Genomic DNA, 20,754 nt, shown 5'->3' on the forward strand with positions numbered 1-20,754 from the left:
TTACCTTATCCAAACATTAAAAAAAACATGCTTTTACCATTCATGCATTTACAACGAATTTCGTTGTAAATGTATGCGTGGTAAAAGGATATAAAATGTAATGCCATGCGTTATGAAGGCATTGCGCAGTCATGGTACTTTCGTAATGAAAGTATGCGGAGTGATGGTATGCGGAAAGAAAGTTGCGGAATTATGGGTGTTTACCCTCCCCCGGTAAGTACATTGGTGGCACGGCGGCCGACATCTCCAGCAACATACTCATATTTTCTCACCACCGATTTGAAAAATGCACAGGTCTCCTTCATTGATGGCCAGCACTGACATACACTTTTAGACACACCTCCCGCCACAAGTTCTAGAATTGCGAACTTTAGAGCTGGGGAGCTACGTTCCAATCTCGGCATCAGCTCAACATCCTGTGATTCCAGGGTAATCGCTTTGTCTCCCCGTGCCTACCACAAATGAATGTGTTCTTCTGTAAGGTAAATTGTGCTCATGCCATGTTGTCCAGTTCGCGCTATATAATATTGCAAGGAAAAAAAAAGTAGGGAAACTGAACGCACACTCTTAAGTGCATTAGCAGTGCACTGTGAATTGTAGCGTTTCACTGGCCTGTCACAGATAAGAAATGCTATCAAAACAAAATCCTACAAAACAATATACTACTGGCCGGAAGCAATTCATACCCGGACAACGTCGTGACGGGCTGCTAGTAGATATTGAAATGCAGACATGAAAGGGAACCCACAAGACCCCATCTGCAGTGAAGATTGTATTTGACCAATGACGTGTGGGTATGGAGGAAAGACTGGGCCAATTGCAACATTGGTCCAGTAAATTAGACTCATTCCACAAGTCTACAAAGCATTGTGTCATAATCCATGATGTTGTAGGCTGCTGAGAGGTCAAGGAGTATGAGAATTGAATTCATCCAGGGACAGAAGCATCTTTTCTCTAATGCTCAGGGTGATTCTGGTGTAATTTTCTTTTTTTTTATGTATAACTCCTCCTTCTTTACCAGACACCCTGAAGCATGCCTTCATCACGCGTCTGCTAAATGAGCAAGATCATGGTTGTTAGCTCTGTTTCAAGAGAGGGAGTGGCGTGGCTGCTTCAAACTGGCTGCTGTGCAGCGGGCTGGGGCAATGCTGTATGACTTTGTCCATTGTTCTGCCTAGAACCCTCCACTTTGGTCTCTGGTTTACAAGAGGTGAGGGACGACTGAATCAGGGGAGGGGGTCCCTGGATGATCAACGTGGACTACATGTTCTTAAATGTATGGCTAAACTTGATGTGCTTGGCTACTGTAACTTATTAATAGCACACTCGCCATTGAAATCACCATCAGCTACCGGTCTACCTACCTACCTACTCATACCCTACCCATAGGTGGGGGCTATGTCTCAAAATTAATTGATACTGTTTTTAAACATTTCTCCTCCAGGTAAAAAGCACCTTTCACAACTTAACTGATTATGGTGGTTCAAGGTGACAGTTCTTGTGCTTCATCAATTTGGTCAAATGTGTTTCCCATCACATAAAGAACTCCTCGCCAGTTTTGTATATCCAAAAAATTAATCAATTGTATCTCTTTTTTTTATTTTTTTATTTTCAAAGTTTTTTTATTTGCATCAAAGGATCACATAGGCAATAAACAATTCATTTTTTCAAGGAAAAAAAAAATAAAATAAAAAAAGAAACAAAAATATGACGGTATTCCATAATTGCATTTAGATAAATATATAGCATTATTTAAACAGTGCAAAACATAAAGTTAAGAATCGATAGACATATATTTTAAGAAATATTACTAAGACATAAATAAACCCCATATTCTGTCAATTTTTCGTCTGGCCTGCAATCCCCTTGAATCTGCAATAGCGGCTTCCATACTATGGATCTCCTTTACTAAACTCCACCATTCTAAAACTATTGGTGGATTCTTTTGAATCCATGCTCTGGCAACAATTAACCTTGCACAAGTAATTAGGATATTTAACAGATCTCTAAACCTTTCACCCCCATTGACGCCTACGCAAACATCAATATTTGTGAATAAGAAGGGTTGCTCCAGCCTCTCAGTGATGACCTTGGTTATTCCTTCCCAGTATTCTTTAAGGTGAGGGCAAGTAAAAAACATGTGGACAATATCCGCGCCACTCATATTACATTTAGGGCATTTCGTTTTATCTGAATGATTATTGTTCATTGCCCATTTAATTATCCTTTCAGGCGTGTAATATAATTGACAAACTGTTTTAAACATCTGCAATTTTAGGCTGGAAGATTGAACTGATGTATTTAGGCTTTTAAATGATGTGACAATTAGATCTGTTGGGATGCTCATTGCCAGTTTCCTATTCCATTTCTCTGTTAAAATAGTAGCATCACCGGTCCTGAGATCAGAAAAGAGCTTATAACCCAGGCTTATAATAGATTTATCAACATCTCTATAGATACAGTCCCATATCTCAGATTCTGAGACTGCAGTGAGTTCTACTTTTTTCACTAAGTAATCTCGAATCTGATAGTATTTAAACCTAGCCCTTTCTGGTAGGTTGTAGCAAAGTTTCATTTTATCAAATGCCATAAACCCAAGATGATCATATAAATCCCCCAGAAATCTAATACCGGAGTTTAAAAACATTTGACAGGCTGTGTCATGAAAAATAGTAGGAAAGCCGGGATTGCCCCATAAAGGTGTTTGACTGTGAAAAAGAGATGTATTGCATTTAGCCATAATAGATCGCCAGACACTCACCGTATCCCTTATGGTCTTAAATTTAACCCTTTTAAAATAGTTGGGGTCATTTATCCTATACAGAAACATATTGACATCTAATCCTAGTAGGAACCTGTGAAAGTATAAACACTTATCCAGAACTGCCAAACTGCAGATCCGAGTCATAAATGCTGACCAGTAGTAAAATTTCAATTGTATCTCAGATAAGATTCTAATAATGCTGTGTCTCTTTCTTTTGAGGGAAAACTTTCGTTACGGTACCTTGTAAAGAAAAACATGTTGCACACAAGTATGAGGCGCTTGCTATTAACACAGGGGATGTCAAAAAAGATTTGGCTAATTTTGTTAGTGAAGATATAACACTGAGTTCTCAGTAGTCCCTATACTGTTCCCTCTCCAATGAGCTCACAAACCTTTCAAGAAATTGGAAAAAGATAGATGTGATGTTGAGCTCAATAAATCGGGTAACGTCACATTTTTAAGGAATTGCGCAGATGCATTTGACTTCCAAGACGCCAAAAATGTTTACAATTAGAAACTGTCTCTGTAGAAAACACTAACACATGAAAAAGTAATACAATGTAAATACTATGGCAGAAGAAGAAATCACTGGTGCTGTGCATTTATAAAAAAAATACAACAAACGCAAGACTCAGTAGAGATAGTTTTTCACAGTACTATTCAGCAACGAAATTTAACTTCTCGATACTGTACCAGAGAATTGTGTTTTATGCTTAATGAGCAAAGTATAAGCATGTTATGTGATGTGTATTTGTATAATCTACAACCACCGGGGGGTGGGGGGGGTTCCTGGTGCTGAAGCAGGAGCTGTATGGACTGGTCCAGGGTCAGGGCTTAATGAAGAGCCAGTCTTTTGACCAGTTGAGCCTTGATTCCAGCATATAGTACGTTGCCGTAGTCCACTTTGCTGGTGATGTGAGCTAGATGAAGGTTCTGCGAGAGTTGGTGGGAAGCCATTTGAAGATCTTCCTGAGCGTGTGAAGGCAGGAGACAGAGTCTACATTCACTTGGCCAGTAATAGAGAGTTGATTACTATTCCGAGCTTCTTGTGAGGGTTGCCAAAGTGGTAAGGGTCTGAGTTTGGTAGGCTACGAGATGGAGTCCCGGAAGAAGGTGCCTTTGCCAAAGATTATTTTTACTGTCTTGACAGTGTTGAACTTAAGGCAGGTTGGGTTTCATCCATCAATAATGGGCATGCAAAATATTAGGCTCACGTTTTGTGCTGTTAGGACGAGAATCTTTCCTCCATAGTGTACTATCATGTTCCTTGCCCAGAGGAGTATCTAGTATTTACATTTTGGGATTTCTGTGCCCAAACCTCACCCTGATACATCATCCTTTTCTATTGCATGCCTAAGGACCTAGGACTGCCACTGTTCTGTGACCTAAAGAAGCACACTAAATGCGCCCTCATTACATTGACAGTGGACTACTCCCTTTTTCATGAGTATAACATGCAGAGCATTAGTGACCGAATACTGTGTTTTGTGATTCTGGAAGTTGTGACCAACCCGTTTTATCTTTGTAACTGTAGTAGAGGTCTAATGGCCCACTTGTGTAATGTTCTGCTATCATGGGCTAATCCAGATCCTGGTGCTAACATACCAAGTGTATTTTGTGCTTGGTTATGTCTGTGGCCATATATATGTATGTGGCCAGTGTGGTACATATATTGTTAGTTTGAGTTAGACAGAGTAATGGAGACCTGTGGGATACCATGTTGGATGCCTTCAGTCCAGCCCTGTGCACAAGATGAAGTTGAGATTGTTTTCCGAGACAGTGGAAGTTTATGGCTGACATTCCTGAAGCTGGTGGGAGGGAACTTAGGCACTGGAGTGGAAAGAAAGGGAACATGACTACTTTAGTTATTCAATTAGGCCTTTTACTGAGAGGAACTGCAGATTAGTTGTGAACCTTCCATACGGTAGATGGTGGAAGCAAAGGGTGGAACTGCAGTCTTTATTGTTCAAGGAGAATGGGACCCCTTGGGTGAGACCAGCTAGTTGTCTATCTCTTCCCTGTGTGACTTTTTTTCCTGTTTGTATCTTTTATGTAACTCATGTAATCCTAAGTCCTTATGTATCGCAACAGGTTCTTTTGTAAAGCGCTCTGACACCTTCGGGTAATGTTTGCGCTATAGAAAATCGCATGAAATAAATAAATAAATAAATAAATAACTCTTTGTCGTAACTGATGACAGCCAGATGTATATGGTTCACTCATCTTTGTGTCTCTGTTGTGTCTCTGTTGTGGGTGGGTCCCTGCTGTGAAGAAAGTCATTCTGCACAAAGACTGTGTCTGAAGAGCAGCCTGAAAAGGGCACTTAAAATGAGAACCACACTAACCCAGTACTGAAAGTATGGACAGTGGCTACACATCTCCTGCCCTCTTTTACTGTATAAAAGCTGGTGCCTCTGACCCACATGTTGTTCTAATTCCAAGTTTTCTTTGTACAAGACTGGAGTGCTCTGCAAAGTATTCAAATGACTGCTGTACAACCAGAGCTGATGTCTGGCTGACATCAAGCTTCCCAGGAGCAAGACAACTTCACCTGAAGTCTTGCCATGCTGGATTCAGCTACACATCTGAGCTGAAGTGCCTAAAAGTTGCTCTGTCTACTGAAAAAGGTAATAAGTCTGCCAAATCTTTTGCAACTGGGACAGTTCAGGAAGAGCCAGAAGTAGAGACACTACAGTGCAATTGGAAGGAGGGTGATAACAGCTCTTTACATTCCCCAGGTGTTGGTGGGCATCAGACTCTCTTTAGCAGCCGTTCCAGGCAGTGTCTGTAGATCTGCAAATGGTTACACTACGGCCACCAAAGACATGTTCCTGTGGCTGTCTATGCTTCAGTGACTAAATGAAGTTTGCCCACAGCCTTCCACACTGCTGTAACCAGAGAAGTGTGCCTCAGCTGTTCACTTTGTGACCCAAGATTGGTATGATGCACACAAATAAATCCACCACTGGATATGCCCGGAAGCAGACAAGGGTACCACAACTTCCTGTTACCTGAACTTCCACCCAAAGGCTCCAACAGCAGAAAACACTGCCGTAATACAATATCACCACCCCAGGACCAAAGGAGGCTGTGCAACTTGAAGAGAGTGCCTTCCCATATAAGCGGAAACAGGAGATTGCACATGTTACTGGTTTCACAGTTGGCCTTGGCCTTCCATCAAGGAAGACATGCATGAAGAGAAACATTACTAACTGAAAATGGGGAACAGTACTCAACTGAGCACTACCATACCTAAAGGGGTAATCTGCACCTGAGCCTTGATGAATGCCTTCTCAGACGTGTTAACCCCTAGGGTGACCCTTCTAATTCAGAAAAGGAGGGACACCCGAAGTTGGGAAAGGGTAGGAGGCATACCAAGGCGCTATAGCCCCAGCGCAGTTCCCTGGACCATATCTGTTAGATATTGCATGTGTGTTATTTACATTTGATTGTGTAATTAGGTATGTTTTTTAAAAACAAAGTAAAGGACTGGACTGAACCATCAGGTATTATGGTGAGGAGTGATTGTTAAGTACATAACTTGAGCATCCCCATGCTTCTTGCATGAGAAGCCTGTGACATCTTGCCGTTGCTATCACTGAGACTAAAATGGAAAAGAGTGTGTACTTGGCCCAGTTTGCAGATCCATAATAGGATAGACCCAGGACATCAGAGGTAAATGACCCCAAACTGCCACAGTTGAGGCCCAGTGGCCCCTGCTTGCCCAGTAGGTCACTGAATAGGGTTTTACATGAGCCCTGGGGCAACGTAAGCGGCAAAACTATGGTTGCTAAGTTGCTTATCTCAGCAGGATACACTGTTGCAAGATCTTTTCTTCAAAAATTATTGTTGTTGGAGGCTTTTGTTCAATTGGCTTAAATGAAAGCAAAAACAGAATGCACTGATTTATTAAGTGCACGCCAGGAACTTGACTAAACCTTATGGCTCTCAACCTCGGGTGATTTGTTGACATTACTCCTAAAACTGCCAAAAGTAGACAAAACTGTGTTGGAGAAAGTCTTTGCAAGGTTGAGCATCTGCTGAGTAACCCCCTAACTGCACAGTCCGCACCATACCTCAGACAGGGTTTTCAAGTTAAATATAACAGTGGGTGCAGACCCCAGGAGCAGGAAAGTGAGCTAAAACTAGTCTGTGACTTAGCAACACATGGAGCCTTCATGTCACCTATGTGAGTTGTGATTAATGTATAGTACTTTATTATATGTGGTGCTAGTGAAAATGTATGTTTTTACATTAAGGCCTTCATTCATGGGGATTTGGCGTACGGCAGTGCAGCAAGGTAGCTTGCTGCGCTACCCAGCGCCAAAGTGAAAGGGCAGGAATCTACCGTATTTATGTAATAAAGTGCATTCCTGTCCTTTACGCCAGCGCTGGTGCTATTTCGGCAGCCTAGTGCCAACACCAGGGTGCAAGGGTGCCTGTGTTATCAGCAGGATTATTTTTGTGCAGGAGGGTGGACCTTCCTGCACAGAAACAATCCTAGGAGGTGTTTTCCTCTATGTGTGCTGCAGACATGGAAAGTGGAAAAAACAAGACGAAATAAAGATATTTCTCCTCGTTGCTCCTCATCTCGGGAGACGTACATTTTAAATTAATTTTTATTCATGTTAGGCAGATCCACATAAAAAGGAGATGAACATAACATTACATATCAAAAGTATCAAGTACATATTCTCAAAGATTGTTAATTTCATAAAACTTCAATAACGACCATACAAGATTAAGCCAGAAATCCTAAATTTGCAAATTTAAATAGCACTTAAAAAACCTTTCGGGTGGGGGGCATAAAGTGACTGTAAAGCTTCTTAGGTGGTTCGTATAGCTAACTGCAAACACATAGGTCTCAGCCATTTCCGTCAGTACAATAAAAGAACTGAGCAGACAAATAAGACGTGATTTAAATCCTGAGTCCCATAATAACAGAAATTACATTCTGCAGCGGTTCCATAGCATTTAGCTGTAGGAGAATTCAAAGGCAGCATGTCTAACTGCAACAGAATCCAAAATCGTCTCACTCCATGGGATAAATTCTACTCTATTTACTAGAATCGAATCTTTTATATTTTGGAATCCCCTTTTTTGAGACGAACCTCACTATCCAGGTGAAATCTTGGCCTGTTTTAGGCTAGCCTTTAGCTGTAGCACCGGTAGTGAAAGGACCAAGTTTGGATCTAGTTCAAGTAGAGCAGAGCTACAGCAAATGAGAAGTTTCAGTAGACTAATGTATTTTTTTTGTCTACAAGGATTTCTTTACTCATTAAAAAACCTTAAGGTGTCCTCTTGACTCCTCCTCAGGCAAGCCTCCCAGTGGACCTGCCGGCCAGGCCCTTGGCAAAAGCGCTTTCTAAACCCATTTCTAGCCTTAGTACTGCCACTGAAATCGGGGTGTTACAAGAGGTAATGTTTCTTAGCACCTGTGTAAAGAATACTCCAACCTCCTTGATGAGTTGTGAAGTAACTTCTTTATTATAATACACCAACACAAGCTCCATGGAATTCGGATCTCAACAAACGCCTCCGCTCAGCCGGCCACCAGCTGTCAACTGTCAACATTCCAGTGATGACAGCTGGTGACGTAGGGGGCAGCGGTACGGTGTCCATAAGGGGACACATGACAATCATAACACATCTTCCCCCCTGAGGAAAAATAGAGAAAAGAGAGAGAGAGATAAGGAGAGAAAGAGTGAGTGAGAGTGGTAAGGAAAGGAAGGTAGGAAGAAGAATGGGAAAGCATGGTAAGTATAAGGCAAAATAATGATATAACAGGTGTAGGTTTGTACAGTGTATTATTCACAAACATAGTCTGGCAGTTTAACATGTGATAATAACCTTCTACCCGCCCTGCTGGTGACATGGGTGGGACCAGTGTTGAGTGCGGGTGTTGGAGGTAACATTTTACTCATTCCACCCGTACTTGTAGTACATGGCCCTCTGTGAGTGGGAGATGCATTGGTTAGCTCTGGAGTGGAATGCACAGCTGTGTTATGGGTGTGAGATTTGCAGTCCACTTCCTTGTCTGACAATCCAGTGTGCATACTACCCAAGGCATGTGTATGGGTTTGGGTATCGCTGCTATGATCAACCAGGGTGTCTTTGCACCGTGAAAGGGCTGAGAAGTCCCACACCCTACCATCACTGAGCAAGGCTGAATTGCAGCACACTTTGCGAACAGAAAGGGGCTGTGTGAATCTGTCATTGTCCTTGCTAATGTGACCGCTTCTTTTAACCTTGACGGTGTCCCCAGTTTCAAGCTTGACAGGTTTGCACCCATGTTTCAAATCATACCTTTCCTTGCAGCTAGCTTGTGCTACCTTGAGCTTACTCCTAACTTGCTCTGTATACCAATTGACCCTTTTGGCTGCCTTGGCCCAACCTACATTGTCCTTTGACAAGGGAGTTCGACCTCTATGGCCAGTACTGACACACGGTGTGATACGGTACGCCCACACGGTTTTAAGTGTTTCCTGTTTCCATTCCCGTTTATTGCTATTTGCCAGTTGTACAATGCCTTTGATGACTCTGTTGAACCTCTCTACCACCCCGTTACCAGCCTGATATACAAAGGTGGTTTCTTGACAGATTTTGTTTCTCTGTGTGTAGCTCTTGAAGGTGTCCAACATGAATTGAGGCCCGTTGTCACTGATAATGGTTTTGGGTAGCCCCTCACGTGTGAAGACTTTGTCTAGAAATTTTTCAACACTTAAGGAATCTGTCTGAGTGACAAATTTAACCTCAGGCCATTTTGAGAAATGGTCGATAAGGAAAATAACATACACCTGTTCCCCATTTTTCATTATAGACCCCATAATGTCTACTCCTACCCTCTCTCACGGCATGGATGGGCAGGGAATGGGTTGTAATGGGGGTCTAAAAGTCACCTGTGATTTCTCCGAATTAAGACATAAGGTGCGGTCCCTAACCACTCTCTCAACTGCTAGACTTACTCCAGGCCACCAGTAACTGTTCTTGATTCTATTCTTAGTTTTTGCAATACCCAGATGCCCTTCGTGGCAGATCTCGAATACTTTCCTTCTTAGCGTGTTAGGTGGGACCACTCACCCCCCCCTTAACAGTAGACCATTTTCATGGGAGAGTTAATGTTTCACTTCCCAGAAATGTTTCAATCTTTCAGGCAAGGTTTTCTTACAACTCCAACCCTTTGTTACTATGTCAATCACTTCACACATTGTTTTATCTTTGTTTCGTTCTGAAAATCCATTCACCTGGAGAGATTCCCTCTATTTCCTCGTTTACACTAGCGATACATAGTTAATCACATTCGTCATGTTTCCCACGTTCTGGTATGGGTATGCCGCTTAAAAAGTCTGCAACTACATTCTTTACCCCAGGGACATACTCTACAACATAATTGTAATCAAACAATCGCACCGATTGCCGTGCTAGCCTAGGCGATGCTGCGTACAATCCCTTAGTGGTAAAGACTTTTGTCAGTGGCTTATGGTCACTTCGTAGAGTAACCTTGCCACCTCAGACAAACTACCTGAAGTCTTCAAGGCCGAAGACGCACGCCAGTGCCTCACGCTTGATGACTGAGAATTTTTCCTCACTCAGGGTCAGGGAGCGTGATGCAAAGGCTATGGAACACTCTTTGCCTCTAGCATCTCTTTGGGTTAAAACTGCACCCAGTCCCCATGCAACTCACGTCAGGTGTGATAATGTTTTCAAGTTGAGGGTCAAAACCCTGCAATGGTACAGTTGAACACATTTCCTTTTTTAAAGAATTGAAAGTGTTCTGACAATCCTCATCCCATATGAATTTGTTCTTCAATTTTAACAATTGTCTAAGGGAATAAGTTTTGTGAGAGAAGTTTTTTATGAATTTTGCGTAAAATTCTACCAATCCTAGGAAGGATCGTAGCTCCTCTTTGTTCTTAGGCACTGGTGCGTCATTGGTGGCCTCCAATAGTTCTTTCTTCAGACATATACCATCTCCTGTTATTTCATGCCCCAAATAGTTAACCATGCGGCAAGCAAACTTGCACTTTTTGTATTCAGCTGTCAAACCCTTTGCTGCAAGTATTCCAAGAACTTGGTTTACCTTGTCGTCATGCTCCTGCCTAGACTTTCCCATGACGAGGATGTCCTCTTGAAACAGCAATAAATCTGGGATGCCCTCAAAAACGTTTTGCATTAGCCTCTGAAACATTGCTGCCGCAGAGGCTAAACCAAAGGGGACTCTATTGAACTGGTAACATCCAAAAGGCGCTACGAATGTGGTAAGTTTCTTGCTCTCCCGATGCAGAGGGACCTGGTGATAGGCGGATTTCAAGTCTATTGTCGAAAAACATTTCACACCTTTCGTTTTTGCTAGCATCTCATTGATCCTTGGCAGTGAGTATTGTTCAACCACTATGCTTCGATTCAGATTGCGCAAAGTCGATGCACAGCCTCAAGTTGCCGTTGGGTCGTTTAGCCACGACCAATGGTGCTACCCTTTCGGATGCCTCGACGTGTTCTATAATTCCATCCTGAAGAAGCTTGTCAAGTTGTGCCATCACTTCTTCTTTCACTGAAAATGGCAAGTTACATACTTTATGCACTGCTGGGACAGTATTGCTCTTGACTTGAATTTTGTGCTTGTATCCCTTAAATGTGCCAATTTCTCCATTGAAGACACTGGGACATTTGTTAAACAAGGACTTGCTGTAATCTTTGCTGTCATGTACAACCAGGACTGGATCTGACCTACTGGGGTCAAGCTTGATTCCTAGATCCCCTTGGTCCATCCACCCGATCACAGAGGGTCCTACTGAGGATACATAGAGTTTGCAGATTGCCTCCCTTCCTTTTAAGGCAAAATTTAATTTTCTGAATCCACAAACCTCTATGGTGTCCCCAGTGAGCGTTTTGATTGAGATGTCCGCTTTATCTAGCTGTTCCCCAAGTTGAGGTGCAAATTTCTCCTTCCATACACCATTGTTCACAATTGAGTACGGGTAACCAGAGTCCGCCACAATACTAATCTCAACTCCACCTATTGTCATTTTACAGACTGGTTTCTTGGTCCTTGGGTTGTCCGTCACATTGACACTTTAGATGCACTCGTCATCTACATTTAACACAAACGTGTTTATGTCTTTGTCGTCAGATGTGTCTGGATTGGATGTTTCCTCACTTTTCACTATTTTTACTGTGCCAGCACTCCTTCTGTGACACACCTTTTGGAAGTGACCAAGTACTCCACAATATATGCATTTCACACTCCATGCAGGGCACTTTTTGTCATCTGCCATGTGATTTTTGCTTTCGCACCTGTAACAGCGCCTACTGTTACTGTACTGTGTCCTTTATGGTATTGGTTGGGAATTTCTGTAACTTCTGTTCTGTTTAGTTATCTTTTTGGAGTTCGACACACGGTTTACTGTACCTCCTTCATTTTTTCTTTGTTTTCATAAATGACTGCTTTAGCGTAGAGTCCAGTTAGTGCCGCCTTCTTTGCAATGTCAATTATGTTTTGTAGTGGGTACTCACCCTTAGCCCACAAATCGTCTTTGATATTACTGTTGGACCCTTGCATCACAATCTGGTCCCTTATGAACTCATAATGCAAATCTCCGAAGCGGCAGTTGAGAGCTAAGTTTTAAATGCTGACACATAGTCATCTATTGATTCCTCTTTTCCTTTTTTCCTGTGGAAGAACCTGTATCTATCCACTCTCACACAGACTGTGGGTTTGTAATAATTATTTAAGTCATCAATAGCATTTGCAAATACATCTCCTATGCCAATCAGCACAAATGGGGTTAATGAAATGCTTGGAGGAAGTAAAAAGCTGGAAGACAACATCCTTCCTTAAGCTTAACGGGGATAAAACTGAGCTGATGCTCCTGGGCCCGCTGTTCCAACGCACTTTGACTCCTTCTGGCCTCCATGCCTAGGTATTCCCCCTGTACCCAAGGACAACATAAAAAGCTTGGGAGTATGGCTGGATAAAGCCTTAACCTTTAACTCCCAGGCCACAAAGCTTTCCAGCAACATGTTTTGGCCTCCTTAGGATGCTGAAAAAAGTACTTCCTCTCCTACCTATGGAGGGCAAGCAAGTCGCTGTCCAAGGTCGGATCCAGTCTCGGCTGGACTTTAGCAATGTCTTGTGCCTCGGTGCGCCCGACTACACATTGCGCAAGTTGCAGATTGTCCAAAATTGCGCGGCTCGCACATTGCTCCAGTTGCCACGCAGACTGTCAGTCAAACCTGGGCTGAGTAGCATATCCCACCAAGCCTTCTGGCACAAAGGACCGGCAATAAGCCGCCAACTAATCACACAGTACCACCCCAGAAAACATGTCCGTTCTAGCCAGTCCTTTCTAGCCATAGTTCCCAGAATTAAAAGAGCGAGAGCTGGTGGCAGGATGTTCTCCTATAATGCCGCCAAAATGTGGAACTCCCTTCCCCTCCAACTTAGGTCTAACCCTGATCTGCCCTCCTTTCGTAAACAACTAAAGACCTTTCTTTTTAACGCGTACAACTAATTCCCTGGCTGATCGCCTTTGACAAAGTGGCCCACTCTCTAGTTAGCGCTTGGACGCCTCAGGGCAGGAATCGCGCTCTATAAGTTTACGTTTCATTTCATTTCTCCTTCACCTTCTCCCCTAGTCTTCTTATTAATGCTATTATATACTTTTATACCTCCAGGTCCTAAACTATGTAGCAACATTTTGTGCTTTTTCTCTGTTTTGAAGTCATCATCATCGTCAAAATTGGATATGTAGTTTATAAAATACTCCCTCCATTCCTCCCACTTGATTTCAGGTTGACGCTTACCTGGAAGGAATGCTTGTGGAGGTGTCAGGTTCCATAGGTCCCTTGAAGACATTCTAATTTTTCAACCTTTTGCCCTATAAATTACCTTAGTTATAACATACTGATGCCGTCACGAGTTGCTTGTTTTCGTTTATTATTACGCTGATGCATCAGAAATAATACCTGCTTGCTCCGCTTACCCTCTGTTTCTTTTTTTTTTGTCTTTTTCTTTTCTTCCAAGAGTTGTTTGTCTTCTCGCAATTACCTCCTCATCCGATAGATTCTTCTAGTTAAAGAGTGCCCTCGCTTTGCTGGCGTGATGCGTCACACGTTGTGATTAGACTGCAACCCTGACTTTATTTTTCTTTAAAATGGCCGCCTCTTACGTCGCGTCACGTTCCTCACTAGTGCGTGTCTTGGAAACAGCTGAGTTCAATCTCATCTGTGTTCAACTACGTCATGAATAGCATTTCGTTTGACAGTTGGCTGAGTCGTTGCTACACCGTTTAACAAATCAAATCAAAACCACTTTATTTGATTGATAAAAAATCATAAAAGTATGCTATACAAAATACACAATAATGCCAGGTTTGCATGTATTCACAATAAAAACTGTTTAAAAACAATTACACGTTAAAATCAATTTATCACTTTCATTATAACTTAATGCGTCAGGAGATATGGCACTGTTGGGACCACCAATCTAAGTTTCCTGCAGCGAATAGATGCAACAAGGAAATTTGCTACACTAAACATAATCACAGGGAATTCCATTAATTTTAAGTAGAGTAATGCTGGTTTAGTCTGTAAAAACCCCTGATGGTTTATTAGTGGAAAAATAAACTTTTTTGTGCCTCCTATGTAGAAAGGACAAAAAAATGTGAAATGCATTGTGTCTTGATGAGAGTGGCCGTCACACTTATAAGGGGCAGCATCCTCAGGCCTACACCACCCTTTGGATTCACTTAATAACAAATGGATCTGATTGAATCGAAATTTCTTTACACCGTTTAACAGTTTTGACGGTAATGTGCGTATGTCTCCTCAATCTTTTGACAGGATTTTTTATCATCCTTCATTGCACGTAGATGCTTCCACATGTGTTGATTTATTTTTACAGTATTACTTGGCGTTTTAATTTCTTTATATTGCGCTTCTTACTTGACAAAATTAGACAACATTTTCCTTCTCAAACATTCAACATCCACTCCTTAATGTTATTTATTTTTCCACATTCTTCGTTACTGATGACGATTTTTTTGGTATAAGATTTCTTGTAATGACTGACCTTGCACATTTTTGTTGTCTTCTTTTCTTGTATTTAAATCTTCCTTTATGTTGAAGTTTTTTTCTTTGCTGTCCAGTCCCTACCTAGTAATACTCTACACCAAGTAGAGGAGTTGAGGGTGATTACTAAATGTGAAAGGGTGCCTGGCATACCTAGTCCTGACAGCTTTCTCCACATCATTGTTCGGTCCATTTTATCAAATGACGTGGAGAAATCTATACAGGCCGCATAGTCCACTCCTTCTCTGACAGTTACATATTTCTCATATTTCAATTGTAAGGCAGCTGTATTATGCTTCTGTGATTTCTCTTATAGCCCATTTGCTCAAGCGGTATGATTTTATTATCTTCAGTCCACTCGCTTACCTGTGACAGTAAACATTTCATAAAAACTTTACCCACTGCATTTAAAAAGGGCAGTCTGCGGTAGTTACCTGGTAGTTTACAGTCTGCCTTTTTAAATAGTTGTGCAATTAGAAAAACAATGTCCTGAAAGGTAAAAGTCAATAGACAATTAATCATAGCATGCACATAGCATTACTTGGATGGACAAGAAGGAGATAACTCATAGTTTTTGTCAAAAAGAACTTATTCAGCTTTTTGTGGAAACATTAATTTCATGGTCGGATACAGTTAGAAAAACAGCACTGCATAGAATGTAATGACAACCACATTGGACTTAGTGCAACAAACGTGAATAAATAGTGCAGGTGGCGACGCAAGTGAAAGAAAACAGCGTAGTCGGTGCACTGTGCAAGTGGTGCAAGCTATTTACAGTGGGTGGCTAGAACGGCGCATGTGACATTGCGATATCACAGTGGGCACAGTTAATTTTGGTTCAGGTCTAAAGCCACTAAGGAAAAGTGCGCCTATTAGTCAGGCTGTTGGGTCGACGGCGTTTCTATCCAGAGAAATTAGGATCATCATCAGGGCTGGTTGTCTGAGTTAGGAAGTGCTTTGTAGGATCCCAGAGATTATGAGTCCTAAGGATTTAGTAGAATGGGTTGGTTGGAGATAACTAGGTATAAGACAGCTTGGTGAGTCACCGTTAAGTTGGTGTCATCGCTAATGGGCCAGGCGGTAATTCATGTCCAAAATGAGATTAGATGAATCTATGTAGCATACATATTTCCACTTGATTTTAGTAGTCAGAAGAATCCTTACCCGAACCTTTTCTGTGACCCCCTCCCTTTTCTGTGACCCCCTCCTACACGGTCCAGCTTTACAATCTAAAATGAAGTAATCTTCTCACTGAAACTACCCATCACATCAAGCCTCCTGGAGCAAAATCACCTCCACATTTAACGAACTTGGGAATTGCCACTTCTCTCTACTATTATTTATTGCCGCTAAATTCCAGGAGATAACTTTTTGCTTATTGCTAATTATTGGGCAACAGAGGAAAGCAGGGCATACATACTTAAAACACCTGGCAATCAGGTCCCTTTTCGAATTCTGTCTTTTAGACATTCATCATAAGTTTTGTCAGTCTCCCTTAAAGACACCTGTCCATCATGCTTTCTGAAACTGACTTTCAGCCCCTTGGGGTCTACGAGAGGTTCACTGTTGGTGGGATAAGATGGGTTAAAACCCCCACCCTACCATTTCTTTGCTATAAAACCAGACTTTTATCCTATCCGACAACTTCTTCAAACACAGGGAAAACATCAATACCTTTGAGTAGAAACTTTTACAACTTTGCAGTGTCGTATTCGCAACAATTTATGAATAAAAAGTTACTCTTAATTTTTCCCCTGGCCCAGTGTACAATAAAGTAACCAAAGAAATGTAACTACTTTGGATTAATTTCAATGTATTTATGTCCTTAAGACAAGCAAGTAAAGATGTACGATTCAAAATTAAATCTGAATCAAAAAGTGGTACAAAATTTAAATGAGAACATCAGCGTTGCAAGAGGGCAAGCGATTGACCTCTGGATTGAATAATGACCGAAGACACTTCATCTAATTCTGTCCACAACCGGAACAGCCACTGGATTAAGGGATGAAGAACAGGAAAACAGCTGACAGATAAGAGGTACTATTACAGGCTTGACCGAATTCCTATCAATATGTAGGCTTGTAGTTGATGATTGTGGAACCGTCGCCAGATGATCTGATTGACGATATTGACCTGAACCCTCAGGATAAGTTTTTTGTGACCCATTCATTCCAGTTTGTCGATTACGTCTTTCCTTCCCACTCTGTTTTTATCTCTTACATTTAAACTGAGGTTGAGTGGAACACAGAACAACCACACTTGAATCCTGCATAGAAGATGTAAAGATGGGGAACATTTCGCGTTACGTATACGACGCCTTCTCTGAGGTTCCCAGTTCTTCAGGATAAACCGGACCAGAGTAAAACATATATCTTCTAGAGCGAGTGGGGCTTTTGACAGTGAGGACTTCTTTAAGAATATCTTTAAATTGTGGGTTTCCTGCAAAATCAGAGTTTGTAGTTTGTGTAATCGCTTCCTTGGGGTCACACAATATATTTACTACTGGGTCCACATCAGTGGGGGCCATTTGGCCAATCGCACAAAGATCGCTTTCTGCTAACTTTCCTTTATCTTCTTTTTCATTAATCAATGCCTTCAATATTGCATTCACCGTATTGTTAATAGAATCAGACCCTCTACAAGAGTTTCATATAGGATTAAAATAGAAGATAGCATTCTCTCTTAGCCCAACAATGATGTGGAGACCTTTGACTCTTGGTCAGGAGAAATACACAACTGATTATCAATTACTTGCAGATCTGGCATAGCCGATATCTGGCACAATATTGAGGAATATTCTCAGGATGTACTGCTGAAAGTTGCAGGCCAGTGTCGGTGCAGGGGTGACCAGAATGTGTGATTTAGTGTCCTCTACTTCCTGCATAGTTCTAGATCTATATCTGAAAGAGTTAAATCCTCATTCAATATACAAGATGCTTCTCTTTGAGACAAATCCTCTTGAGGCATTGCTGTTAGCTTATCCACAACAGGGGACATTACTATTGGCATATCCCCTACTGAGTTTAATGCGCAAGAATGTTCGGAGGGATTGGCCCCAATTCGCCCCAATGCGGGTTTCGTAATATCATTCAATTCCTCTTGGGTCATTTTCTTGTTACCCCAAAGGAAGAAGATTTGATTCTTACCTTTCAGTGCATTAATTAGAGGCGCTCTATTTTTTTGGGCACTTAAACTTGGTTTTTGCTACAGACCCTCCCCATAATCAAACACCTAGATCTCAGTTTCCTTGCCATCATTATAGTTTTGATCCAACAATACCAATAATGAAATCACACTGCTTATGGGAGAGAAATCAAAGGGCCATCTTAATCACTCCTGAAACAATATCACCAGGTACTATTGAGCGTGGAAGCACCCAGCTTTGAACAACCCACACCATGGTCCATGCTTCTGATCGCTATCGGCTCTAGACTCAGAAGGCATGCTGTGTACCTCTAACCACTTGGCCTAGGTGGGCACCTGCAAGTTTCTGAGACTACAGAACAACAGCAGGCAGAAGTACATTTTAAAAACTGCTTCACATGTGGGTAAAAATCAATCACCTGCACATCACTGAATAGAAAAAATATGCCAGACCTAAGCGCTGGGGGTTCCTTCAAATGCAGGGTGGGCAGAAACCATCGGAGGATACAAGCAAGTGTAGGCTGAGGATTGGATGCTTTATCAAGATCCTATGGGCATTTAAAGAAACCTCAATCACGTCCCGGCCCAGCTTTGCAAAGGCACTCCCTTGCGAGCATTAGCGTATTGGAGAAGACTTGCCAGGGTGATAAGGACGTGGACTGCGATTGGTGTTCCATTGCACCTGCTTGCTTGTGAAGAAAGGAGGGGAAGAGGAAGCAGGCCCAGGAGGGCGCAGGATGACAAGCAGCACTAAGCCCAGGCCCAGGCACCTCTGTTGCTTTTACGCTCCCCCCGGCAAGGCCCCTACTGTACTTGCATCTCCCCGGGGCTGCTGGTCACCACTAAGACCCAGAGAGAGCGATGTTGAACCAAGCTGCAATTTCAGGCTGCAGGCAGGCCTGTGGGCAGGCTGGTGGGGTCGAGTTGACTTCTACCCAAATTAATCGTCAGAGGCACTGGGTCATCTGCCGAGATATTTAAATGGCCGTGGGCACTGCCTGTTCCGCTGCCCACTGCCTCCTCTGCTGCCTGCTGTGCGCCCTGCTTGCTTGGGTTTCCTCACACTTTGCAGCACATTCTATGCATCACACCTACAGGAACATGAAGTCTCTACTGCTTGTTGTCATGTTTGTCGGGAGGCATAAGGTTTTGGTGCTTCCTTGGGTATACTTGTTCTTGTAAATCTGGGGAAGTGTCAAAATCCATTGGTGTTAAGCAGGAAATTCCACTGCACCACCCATGAAATGCCTTCCGAGGGAAGAGTAAGGCAACGCAGCGATTTGCACTGCCTTATTCCACATCTATGAGGCCATTCAAAGCCACACATAGTGGTTTTGCATGGACTCATAGATATAATTTTTTGATTTGCACCGCCAGAGCGTCACAAAAAAGTGCAGCTCTGGTGGCGGAAGGGGCTCATAAATTAGCCACTATAAGTCTAACAATCTACTTAAAACACAGAACTTGGGTCCTGTAAATATTGGAATGAAAGACTGGGAGCAAACTCTTTGGGTATCGTAAACACTCCTTCACCTCTTGGTTCAGTGCCACTGATTGTCACCCAAAGGGCAAATACATAGAAATTAAATAACATTGTTGTAATATACATTGTATTAATTCATTCTAAAATATCACATTCTACTATTCTCTGTGAGGAAAGGAACATTTTAAATTCAGAGTGAATGGTGTGTCTTTATTTACTTTTGGTTTATAAGAAGATTAGTTCATGCATCATCACTTGAGCTGGTTTTGTTATTGTTGGCAGATTAGAATGTTTCATAAAATATCCTAGGATATCACTTAATTATTTCTCTTTTCATTGATCCAGGCTCCTCTTATAGTGAAACCACCCCAGATGAAGATTGTCCTATTACAGCCACGCTGACTTCACATGACCCGCCACTTCTCTTTGACTTAGAGTCAGATCCCGCTGAGAACTATAACTTGTTGGCCATGGGAATAACTCCTGACCTCCAGCAGATCCTGGAGAACATTAAGCAGGAAAAGGACAACTTTGACACAGAAATGACATTTGGGGTGAGCCAGATTTCAAAAGGAATTGACCCACAGCTGGAACCTTGTTGTAAGCCCACTTGCACTCCTAAGCCATTGTGTTGCCGATGTAGCTGATTATACAGTCCATTTTCATTGGGAGACATTCTTGCTCTAAGCACCATGGATTGGATACCCAAGAATGTGTTTTATTGAATGCACAAGTATATTTCCCTGCATAAGTGTTATTCACATGCAACTGCACTTGTCTTGCTCTTTTGAATGGACCAGCATCAGGCAGAAGGCACATGAATGGAGTCCACTGAGATGGAGCCAGCAGCTCTCTTGAACCCTCAATCTTGATTTCTCTAAAACAACTTTCTCCCTATGCGTGCTGTTGATAACCTTGTAACCTAATGCTGTTCACTTTTCTCTATCTGAAGGGATGCTCTAAGTTATTTGATAATCAAAGGAAGAATGGACACTAGTTACCACTTTAACCATTGGTTAAAATTGGACACTCTCATAAACGCGGTGTTACTCGTGCGGTGTATGTCTTTCTTCCGCCCCTCACACGCGTTATGGCATTTATCATCGAGTGTTCCAATAACGTGCTGTATGCCAAGCCTCAACCCGAGGCAACCTCTGGCGTTAGTGGCAGTGTCCAGAGATAAGGGTAGGGGGAGGTAGAGCACCCAAAAAAAGGAAGATAAAAAGCTAATACTACACCGGTGAAAGTTTTATTAAAGGAGGTGAAGTATTGCCAGTAAAATAAATTGCGGTAT

General features: G+C 42.2%; 1 protein-coding gene across 1 annotated transcript in view; it reads left to right on the forward strand.

Moving 5' to 3' along the window:
• The window catches only part of LOC147750913 (arylsulfatase A-like), a 495,797-nt gene extending 475,414 nt beyond the window's left edge, over positions 1–20,383 (forward strand). The window contains exon 9 of the mRNA XM_086937290.1: positions 19,806–20,383. Coding sequence (XP_086793416.1) covers positions 19,806–20,107 — 302 coding nt within the window. The 3' untranslated portion in view covers positions 20,108–20,383. The remainder of the gene's footprint in view (positions 1–19,805) is intronic.
• Positions 20,384–20,754: the final 371 nt, after the last annotated feature.

This window comes from Lissotriton vulgaris, chromosome 1_1 (genome assembly GCF_964263255.1).
Source record: "Lissotriton vulgaris chromosome 1_1, aLisVul1.2, whole genome shotgun sequence".
NCBI lineage: Eukaryota > Metazoa > Chordata > Amphibia > Caudata > Salamandridae > Lissotriton > Lissotriton vulgaris.